The following is an 11138-nucleotide window of genomic DNA, read 5'->3' as shown; positions in this document are numbered from 1 at the left end:
TGAGCACTGCCAGGGCTGGCGAAGAACCAGCCGCCGCCTTTAGTCCGAGCCGCCCGGCCACCAAACACTAGGGCAGGTCTCGCTGCCAGAGAAGGCTGGGCTCCGAACCAGCCTGCACGCGGCTCAGTGTGCTCAGCCGCCTGGGAACTCGCACCCGAGGAGCGCAGGGGGCAAGGAGCCCCTCACCCTCCCTCTCGCTCCCCCGCCCGCCTGTCCAGCTGCGGACCGCGCGCTTGCTCGTCTCAGGCGCTGGATTTACTCGCTTTTCAATTTTTCGTACCCTCCCTCCCGTTTTTTTTTTTTGGTCCCCCACTCCCCGCCACGACCCCCTTTCCTCGCTTGATTGTCAAGCCTAACCTTGCCCGCGTGGTCATGAGATGTCTAATTTTATTTGTATCTAGGCTGCTGAGAGCGCTCCTTGCTCTGTAAAGTGGATGTCAGGTGGATCTATGTTTTTGAAGGAACAAAGACTCAAAGGAGGCACCGCCAAGGAAGTTTGAGACGCGGGAGAATGCAGGCTGCGTGCTGGTACGTGCTTCTCCTCCTGCAGCCCACCGTCTACTTGGTAAGTCTTGGCGGGTTCGGGGCTTTAGCATTCCCACCCCGGAGGGAGGCAAGGAAACTGGGGGCATGGGGGAGAAGGGTTACGCCGCCAGTTCAGCGAGAGCAGCTTCCTAGCAGCTGTGTTGGAGCAACTTTGGCAAGCTGGTCTCTGGATTCCTGCGGATTTTCCGGGGTTCCCACCCCATTTTCTGCTCCAGTCCCCCAGTCTCCTGCGCGTGATTCTGAAAAGGGGCTAGGGCGCCCCAGACACCCTAAACCCAAGGAGGTAGTGAGATGGGGTGCTTTATGTGGTAGAGGGCCAACGAGAAGAAGTGGAAGGCAGGAACTCTCAGTAGCTCATGCACAGAGTTTAAACGAAGGGAAACGGGGGTGTAGTTGGGTGGTGGACAGCAAAAATCTGCCCAGGTCTGTGAGTTTAAAAGTGAGTCTACCCACCCACTTCCCCGATTTGGAGATGAGACACATAAAAAAGCGCAGTTAACTTTCTTTGACTTGTAAGGGTTCCGACAGGATAAGTTTAACTATCAGGAGTACTGCAAGCAATCGGAGTTAGGTCAGAGATACTCCAGCAAACATGTCCACCTTCCTCTCGTCTCGACCTCCCTTTTTCATCAGATAACTAAATCCCATCTCCAGTGACTAGTCCATTATTAGGGAATGGTAGGCCTTGTCGCCAGGGAGAGAATTCTAAACAAAGCCGCGGTCCTTGTCCTTCAGTAGCAGAGTTTTCCGGGGACTGGACTTTGTACACTGCTGGAACTCGGTTCCTGGTTGAAGAGCTTTGTTGTGGTGAATTGGAAGCTGTTTGTGCCATGTTGAGGCAAGGAGAATGCGATATTTCAGGTCTGGCTTCTGGGGTGGGAATGGGGGAATGGGGGTAAGGGACACTTGTGCCCTGCTGGTGAAGTTGTGTTCAGTGCCCCGACCCCCATAGCCCATTCTGGGCTGCGGGAGTGCACCGAGGGCTCGCTATGTTCTGTCTAGGGGTGAGATGCGCTAAAGCAGCCCAAACTCTCTGATGGGACTACACCTCTGATTGGAGGTGGTACTGGCGCTCCTCAATGCCAAGAGCCTTAGATAGAACCCACAAGCCTGAAAGAATTGCCATCCCTGCAATTGACAGCGTTTCTCGGCCGTTGCCCTGGTGCATGTGACTGCAAAGCTGCGAGTTGTGTGAATTCTGTGTATGTGAGTGACTACGTATATATATATGTGTGTGTGTGAATGTGTATTTAACCGATTTTAGCTTCAATCCAAGAACCCTCAATGTTGCCTTTCTTTGCACCTTTATCGCCTGACCGTAGCAGCCGCGGACGCCAGAGGGCGCTGCGCATCAGCGTCCTCGCCCACAGGACACCTTGGGGTAAACAGGTGAAAGCCAGGGCAGCCAATCCAAAAGAACAGCCTTTCTGACTCTGTCACCGAAGTCTGTGCCTTTACCCGCTGGAACGCAGGCGGAATGCAAAAAGTGTCCTTCCCGTTTCCTATCTTCAATCATTTTCACCCCAACCTGTGTCCAGTAAGCCCACTGACATTGAGAGACCATGGATGGAGGACAGAAAGTTGGCCAGAGGAAATATAGAAATTTTTTATTGAGAGATCGGGGGAGGGAATGCAAAGTGAAAGCGACGGGGGGCGGGGGGGGCGGAATTTTAACGATTCCTTTGACCAACGTAACCCGCTTGCCCCTTTCCTCTGCATGCCTTTACGCATGACCTGAACTTGAGGACTGTTCTTACATCCTTGGGCTGTACTCACACACACGGCAAGCGCTTGTGGCTATGGTGCAGCTTATTGCTTGGAGCAAGTATTTCGATAGTCTGGAAAATAATCTATCAAAAGCAGAAGTGAAATCAATACGTTGTGTTAAATTTTAAATGTGTTTGTTGGCAGTTAAACCGTTTTCCACTCATTACAACAACAGTGCTGGATTTATTCTAATGCGCTGCGTTCTCAACAACAAGCGCATTAATTCTCCTTTAATTGTAAACTGGGAGCATTTGAAAACCATTCAGTGTGCAAATTATGCTGATTCAATTACCGTTTAGTTACAGACTTCATTACCTGAATGCCTTTTGGCAATACAGAGAAAGGAGACAATTTTTCCAATTTCACTCAAAACAATACGAAATGTGAATAATAAAATAGAGAAGGCGATTTAGAAGTCCATTCTTTTTTCTCCAATCTAAAGTAGTTTTGTGTGTCGGGGATTAGAAACCACATGCACCACAAAAACTAAGGCTGATGGCTGTGACCCCAGGCAGTATTTCCAGGGATTGTAATCCCATGGATATTTGCCAGCAGAATTCCGAGCTGTTTTCCTGGAGGAGAAAAAGCTGACTTCTACCATAGAAATGAATTTAAAAGGGTGAATTGGGCAGTCATTTCAGGATGGTTTTAGGCAAATAAAGAAGTGGAGAGCCTTGATTAAGACTCTAGAGCAATGAACCGATCAAGAAGTGATCAAGGCTTCTTTCTTCATCTATTTCATTAAATACCAGATACAGTTAACTGGATTGATCATTTGTTTGTAGCTGCACGTTGGAAGATCTTATCCCTTTGTAAGAATCTGCACTAGATGCATACAGATTGTCAGGAGCTGCTTTAAGTTACATTCAAAGAAGGCAAGAGTGGCAAAACCATTATTTTAATTTTCTCTTGAACTGACATAAGCCAGGGAAGAATTTGATGGATAATTTTTGTCTTTGTGAGCTCACACCACTAGTTAAGTGCCTGCATCACTCTGTTTATGCCTTACCTCTTAGCTGATATCTCAGTGCACCCTGCCCTTTAAGCCCATGGTATCTTAGTTATGTTTCCCAGGGAGTAATCACCACATTAAATCTAGGAAACAAGGCTTGTCTAGTTATCTCCTACAGAAATATTTAGGCTTCTGTTTAAAGAGAATACCTTAAATACCCCCAAATTTGAGAATAATTTCTTATGAAAACTCTGCAGTAGGTCAATGCCCCACACCAAACCACAGTTTCCTACCTGTGTTTGGGTGAATGTTTGCAAAGTATGTTTCTGGGCCCAGGATTCTTTGAATGCTTTAGGTTGAGGATTTTTGTGTTTTTTGAGAGACAAGTCTGTCCTAGTTCAAAATAGAAGCTTATTTTAGTACTTTAATGGGAAGCTAATTAGATACGTGCCCACAGAGTTACCTTCTGAATCATGTTAGCTGGAATACTCAAAATCCACCACAGGACAAGCTCCAGCCATAAATGCATGGGGGTGGGAAACTAACTTTTAAAAATAAAGCTAAAGAAAATTTCAGACTATTGAATGTTATGTATTGCAGATTTAAAAGCATGAATTCAATAGGAGAGAAGTCTATGGTTAACAGTGCTTGTTAAAAATAATAAAAAAAGTTTTGCAATCTTTATTCTCTTATTATTCCTGGACCAATTCCAGGATATTTTCAGTATGATACAATGGGATGGCAGGATGATAGCATTTTAACTTTATTGAAGCATATACTGAATAAGCTAGAAAAATATGGTTTCTTGCTGTGAAGAATGGGGGTTCTAACTTGAGTCAGCCTCATTGGATCAAGTAGAAGGATAGGCCAGGACACCAGGAGAGCATCTCCCATAGGGTGTTGCATTCTGTTTGGGGGCTCACCTGTGGTAATTCTCAGTTAGAGAGGTGAGTCTAATGAGCACTTTCTGAGCATGCTAATGAAAAAGTTACTCAGAAATTGAATCCAACGCATCTGACAAGGCATTGTATAATGTTACTGTGACTAGTCACACATCCACAGCTCTATTCCAATGAGAAGGGGTCCCACCATTTCTGCTAGGAATTAAATTGCTAATAATCGAGTTGCTTTTTAAATCAAAATAGGCAGGAATTAAAAATCCTTTCTAAACTTGTGCCACAACATTTTGAGCCATTTATTCTCTCAAATTTGGGATATCCTTAAAATGTGAATTCTACACCAATTGTTTAATAGAGTTTGGAGAGTAATTAATGTATCTATGGGACCACTATCTCTGCATTGTTAAAAGCTAGAACATTTGGGTGAATTCCACTCATTATGAAGATGGCTGTTAAGGTATATTGGAGCTGGGGGAAAAGCAGAGGGAGAGAGACCAGTAATGTCTTTTCTTTGGACTAGGTATGTGTACTTCTCATCCTTTAAAAATTAAGCCAGCTGCACACTGAAAATTTTAATCAATTTGAGCTTATTACTGAAAATAAACAAAATAAAATAAATTTCCTGACAGTGACTATTAAGTGCTCCCTATTAAGGCTGGTTCTTGGAGGCAGTACTGAAAGTTTCTCATTCCACTGCATTTCCTGACTGTTTTGCTACAGACCAGCCTTTTAGATAGATACAGGATTCAGACTAGGTTTTTGGAAGGCCCTCTACCCCAGCAGCACAGCCTTAGAACTCATCAGTTTTAAGATGTATTCCTGAGCTCTGGGGGACACAGAAGTTGCTACTATTCTAGGCATTTCCCTGAAATGTTCAACTTTCCATTGACCAAGAAAGCAGCTCGCCCAAGTGTGTGGGAAGCACTTAGGTGGACACCTTTCTGCCCCATTTCCAGAAGGATTATCTTGGTCTGAGGCCTTCTAGTGATAGCTTTAGAGAAGCTGACTTTAGTATTAGGAAAGAACCAGGATTGCTCCAACTTTCTCAGCGGTATTTTTTCGGAAAGCCATTAAATTCGTGGCTCCTCTGTGCGAAGCTGATTTCTATTTGGCTTTGAATTGTTGATGGCTATTTCTTCCTTAATGAAAGTGTCGTCTGGGTGAAAAATATATCAAGTGGCTGGGAAATTGGTTGATTTTTTTTTGAGATAGGTGCCCAATGTCCTATTTTTCTATCTGAGGAAAGATTTTCTGCAGACTACAGAAATTGACAGCATTGTCCGGGTAATAACTGTCGTCGACAATATTTTCGAAAGGGCATTTGAGTGACGAAAGCATTTGGATATTGCTTTTTCAAATAAGAAATTTTCTGCCCTGAGCTTCTTAGATTTTATAGGAGGTGGGGAGTTGACTAGGGGGGCGATGGGGAAGAAGGAGCCTCGTATTGGCAAAGAGATGCCTTCCCCATCCTCCCAGTCCTGGAATACCAAGGTGCTTGTCAGCTTCGCCTGGAATTCCTGGATCTGAAGAGCCCTCAAATAATTCGGCTGCGAGTCAAAAGGGAATTTCGGGAATGAGGAATAACACTCTTCTTGCGCTCCTATAAAGCAAATGATGGAAGCTCTGAAAGTTTGCCTGCTCTCAAGTGGGAAGTTAGGAAGTGTGCGTTTTTTCTGATTTTTTTTTAAAAATAAAAAGTGTCTAGCTTTGATTCGATTCAGGAAAGCTCCTCTTGGGCAACCATGTCCATTAGGGGCTTCAGATCTCATTTTAAGACCTTAACAGTCCTCGCCGTTCTAATTAAGGAAAGGCAGGCGAACCTGCCAGCCGAGAGCGGTCGGGTCAGCGGCTTCATGGTGCAGCCGAGTCTCAAAGCGGGTCTGCACTCTCGCCTCCCTCTGCATTCTCTTAGCCACTATTTGCCTGGTCCCGTCGCGTGTGTGCAGGAAGTTTCAGTCTTGATTTATCCACTAGTCAAGTTCCCGACCAGTTCTTTTTCTGGATGTCAGCACTAACCCCCTCCCGGAGCTTGGTAAACACAGCGCGCGCACTTTTCTGCCTCAGATTGGCATGTTGACGACTCTGCTTGAAGGAATGTGACAATAAAGTGGGAAACCAAAGCTTGGCAAGCACTTAATCAAGGATAAAAAGTTCCGCTGTAAGGATGTCACTCAATTTATTGTGAAAGTCGAATGAATTACGTTTAATGAAAGTGCTCCCCAGATGAATATTACCAGCAATTTCCTGAGTTGGCTCTGTCAGCTCGAGATGAGGAAATGCCAACCCAGATCAGAAAAGAGCGCCCGTCTCAATTACTATGCAAGCTTTCCAAGAGCGGCTTTTTATTGAGATGATATATATTGGCGGCTTCTTCAAACCCCTCCGCGCGCCCAAGAGCGCGTTTGCGCATTTTCCAAGTTTGCCCTGCCCTCGCGGGTTGGTGGCTGTTGTTTAAACTTCTGATGACCGCGCTGTGTTTCTGCTACTGGATGAAAACCTAATTACCTCCTCTGTAAACAGCTTTCCCTAGTATATTTTATTGACTGCGGAGGTGGGAGCCGGCAGGGGGTCTGTGGGGGTGGGCGGGGAGCGGATTCTCTTGCTCGGGTGCCCTCTGTTACCGAAAGTTCCTTAGGCGTCTAGTCATGGGCTCGGGGTAGTGGAAAGCCAGATGGCGTCGGGAGCCAGGGCGTTGGGACGGCAGAAGCAGTGGGGTCCCAGGAGCAGCAAGACAGTAGCGCCTCTCGGGCCATGGCTTGCGAAAAGCTTTCCTAGCTCCTTCTTCCTATAAATTAATGAGGGTATTCTACTCGTTTAAGCCGGAAATACGATGGGGAGGGGGAGACACAGGCCGCATCCAGAGCGCATCGCCTCATCTGCATGAGAATGGAGAACCGGGAGGCTTTTCTTGTACTGTTTCTTTCTCCCACAATAAGACAAATTGCTGCTTAGAAAAACTGAGTGTTTCCTTAGAAACTGGCTTGCGGGGGCTCTGCGCGTCCCCGCGGAACCTGCCTCTGGCCGCGCCTCGCCATCACCCCCGCCGCCCTAATGGATTCTGAAGCGAAGGATCCTAGCCGCCGCGGCTAAGGGCGCAGGGGGAGGCCGCGCGTCCTCGCCACACCGGAAGGAGAGGGCACCCGGCTCACACATCCCACCCTGTGTCTTAGACCCCGTCCTCACACATTGACTTTAAAAGGCCGTTTTCCTTCGTCTTCTACAAGAAGCAGGAAACTTTTTTCGACGTAGGCTTCATACCCTCCCCTCGGAAACTCAGTCCGCTGACCAAAGCCGCAGTGTTCAGGCCCCGGGGTTTCCCAGCCGGAGTGGCCGCCGCCACAGCTGCGCGCTTTATTGTCTGCTTTCAGTCGCAGGTGACCTCGAGCGATACCGACAGGTTTATGGAAACACAGATGCAGCCCTCTCTTGTCCGGAGCCCAAGTCTCCATACCAAAGCGCTGTTTCTGGGGAACTTTTCGTCGACGCCACCAAGCTTCGGTGCTTTTGGGACAGCGGGCTGGATAGCGGCAGTTCTCGGGAGATAGGCCGCGGGCTATAAGATTTGATCGCGGGCAGGCGGGCGTGGGGCACGCCAGGGCCGGGAGAGCGACTCTTCAGCACTAGGGCCAGCGCCACAGGCTCCGCCCCGCCTGGTGCCAGCAGTAGGGCCTCTCTCCCCTTGCTTCTCCGGCTGGGTCCTTAAAGTCGAGTTAGCACTCTCGGTTTCCGCAGATACCTCCTCAAGGTCCGCTCGCGACTGTGACGACCCGCCTACCCCTTCCAGTTATTCGGGGGGCAGCTAGCGCCAGTCGCTAGGTCCCCACCATGCCCTGCGGTCAGAAACTCTTGCTTGCACCTCTCTCCATTCCCCCACTCCGTGGTTGCGGCGTCACGTGGTCACCACGGAGATTATCCGAATCCTTCTTTTCCCCAACTTCTCCCCCTACTCCTTCTCCCATTCTCTCACAGTTCATTAAATCTACCCCTCCTCCGAAACAGAAACGTGAAGCCTGTAACATAGAGCTAGAAGTGTCTTTAGTAATGTAAAAGTCTCAACTGACACACAAGGAAACTGAGGCAACTAACTTATTCGCAAGAGCAAAACCCTATGGGGAGAAGCGATTCCTGCCCCTCTTCCCCCGGCGAGGAACACGGCTGGAGCCACCCAGGCGCCTTCCAGGCTAAGGCACCTCTAGCGGCGCGCAGGGGTGAGGGATAGGGTGGGGAGAGTCCTAATTATTATGAATTTCTAAAGGCGCAGTAATTATTCACGGGGAGCAGGACAAACCACGGCCAGGCAGGGAAATCGATATATTTGCTATCGAAAGTGCCTGGCTCGCCTTTAATGCAGACGAATGGGGGGATGCAGCCTCATTATTTTCTGTGGTTAGGCTCGCCAGCGTGGGGCCTGATGCAGCGTGAAATCTATCATCATTAGACCCGGGATGGGGCGGAGGGGGGCGGAAATTTCTTTTTACTTACCAAACCGCAACAACAAACAATGACAAACAACCCCCCCACCCCCACAAACACTCATTCTCACACAACGTTGCCCTACCTCCCTCGCCCCTTGCCCTGGCCGCTGTTGCACACTCCCCTGGGGGCTGTCTGCACGCTCTAGAGCAGACACTGCAGTCACTTAAAGTGCGCCCGGTTCCTCCACCGCAGCGGTCACACCGTTGATTTGATCCAGAAATAAGACGGATAGTACCGAGCATTGGCGCTAGGGGTTGTCTATGTCAAAGGCGAAGGTTGGCTGGGAAGTTCTGTCCGTTTCTTTTGCCTTAGCGTAGGAGTCAATCCTTTTCTTGTCACCCGATTCTGCAAATTCTCGCTGTATTAAAGGAGCAGAGATCTGGCATGTAGTGCTCCATTAACCCGTAGCATAAGTTAGCTCGGAGAAAGGCAAGCCCTCGAGAAGGGAACGAATCAGAAGGTGAAAATAGCGGTCGGGAATTGAATAGGCGAGAAAGAGAAGGTTTAGGCGCTCCGAGGCCCTGGCGAGATTCTGGCCTTTAGCTTAAGGGCCAGCCCGCTTTAGTTTTCTAGGACTGGGTATAGGCCCCACCTCCACCCACTGAGGTCACTGAACTGTCCAGGGTCTTGCTTGCTGGATTACAAGCCTATTCCCATTTCTCCTCTCTTCCGCAGTCCACCCTCCTTGGCACAGTCTTTTTCACACTCAGAAGTTGCCTGATGCCCCCGGTGGACAGCTGCTGGGATGAAACTTGTGTTCCTGTACAGTTGTCTTCACAGTTACCTGCAATGCCGTAGTACTTAGGGTTAACTGAGGTGTGTGTGTGTGGTGTGCATTTGTGAGTGCCTCGTCTTCATCTAGCTCACCCCTCCCTTATAACAGTGAATCAATCGCTGCAAAGAAGATAGGATGTAGCAGTTTTAAAATAACCTAACTCCTTCATTGCAGTCAAATGATCATATTTATAATAACATTAATGAGAACAAAATTAAAAATTATGGCTTTCCAGGCATTAAAGTAATAATATCTGCCCTCTTCTCTTGGATTTTCTTTTCCTCAGAGCCCAGCCTTTTTATGGCATATTGTGATTACCTGAGTGTCTTTGTTTCCTTGTGGTCAGAGACAGCTAGCCAACACAATACTAAGACTGTATGATGTAGGGCATCATTTCCTCCCACCCTCTTCATTTTTAGAGGCTTTGTAATTAAACTCTGTGAGATATATGTAACATACATCCAGTGGAGAGCTCTTTTATTTATATTTATGTAGCATGCTGAGAAAGAAAAATTAAGGAAGTGCTTATATTGAAGTAATAAACCTGCTTTGATATTAACAGAATTGTCCTCTTAATTTACTTTTCTCAAGTCTAAAGGACTATCTCTCTGAGACCAGACCCCACAGTCAAGCCTCTTTAAAGAGAGATCCCAATAAAGCGAAAAAGACATTTATTAGCTTGTACTAACTTAGAGGAACAAAAGGCCAGGCTTACCACTCACTGGAAATGTACACTATGGTAAAGTGCAGTATGATGCAGGAAGCTGAGCAGAAAGAGGTGACTGGAAACAGCTGCAGGGCCCTACATTTTTTTGCCTCCCTGCCTCTAACCCACCACAATGCATAAATTTACACATAGTGTAACAGGGCCTTCTAGAGCTAAGATAAAGATACAAATTGTCAGGAATTTTAATACAATTGAAAACCGCAGACTAAAAGAAAGAGGCACTTTCTTCGCTAAGAGGTTATTGGCACAAAAATTATGACAAAGATTTAGAGAAAATTTCCTGGTTTTAAAGAGCCTTTTTCATTTACAGATTACACATACACATATACACAAAGAAAAGCAAGGTTATATGTTTCTATGTATTCACCTCTTTAGAGGATTCCATGGAAAATAATTGTGGAGAATTCTTTTGCTTTCATATAAGTTGTTCCAACATGGGTTTGAAAGTACCATTTCCTTGATAGGAATCTGATACCCGACATTGCACTGTTGTCCTGTTTATGTCAGTGTTTTCAGCTACAGAATGAAAGCAATTTTGGTAAAGAGGAACTACAATGGCATGATAGCTGAAATTTTAGTCATGCGCACTCCAAACTCTTCAACTGAACTTTAGAAAATGATTCTTCTCCTTGTAACCTTGTAGCTGGATGTTATTAGAGGCCCATAGGTATATAAAACAGCTTATATAAAATTAATGGACTGCTTTACATTCACAATCTCTTACTTTTGAAGCCCTTGTGAAATATTGCATCTACTTAAAATAGGAAGAATATAAAGTTAGGTTTGGTGTGCAATCAATAGTTGTTAATGGTTCAGTGAAATATTTGATTGTTTTGAGTGAGTTTCACAATGTAATGGAAATTTACTCTGTCTTACTGCAGTGATATGAACACTGGTATGCTAATCATGGGTTGTCCCTTCTTTTATGTACTTGACCTGTTTTGAAACTGATTGTAAGAGTCCAAGGTAACATCTAAGTACATAATCAAAATTTTA

General features: G+C 46.5%; 1 protein-coding gene across 1 annotated transcript in view; it reads left to right on the top strand.

The window, feature by feature from the left end:
* Nucleotides 1-432: 432 nt before the first annotated feature.
* NXPH1 (neurexophilin 1) overlaps nt 433-11138 on the top strand; it is a gene marked incomplete at its 5' end in the record, with an annotated part of 319129 nt that continues 308423 nt past the window's right edge. The window contains 1 exon segment of the mRNA NM_001135521.1: nt 433-565. Within this exon segment, the coding sequence (NP_001128993.1) occupies nt 512-565 (54 nt within the window).

The sequence above is a fragment of the Pongo abelii genome, chromosome 6 (assembly GCF_028885655.2).
Source record: "Pongo abelii isolate AG06213 chromosome 6, NHGRI_mPonAbe1-v2.0_pri, whole genome shotgun sequence".
Taxonomy (NCBI): Eukaryota; Metazoa; Chordata; class Mammalia; order Primates; family Hominidae; genus Pongo; species Pongo abelii.
This window is presented reverse-complemented; position numbering and strand designations above follow the sequence as displayed.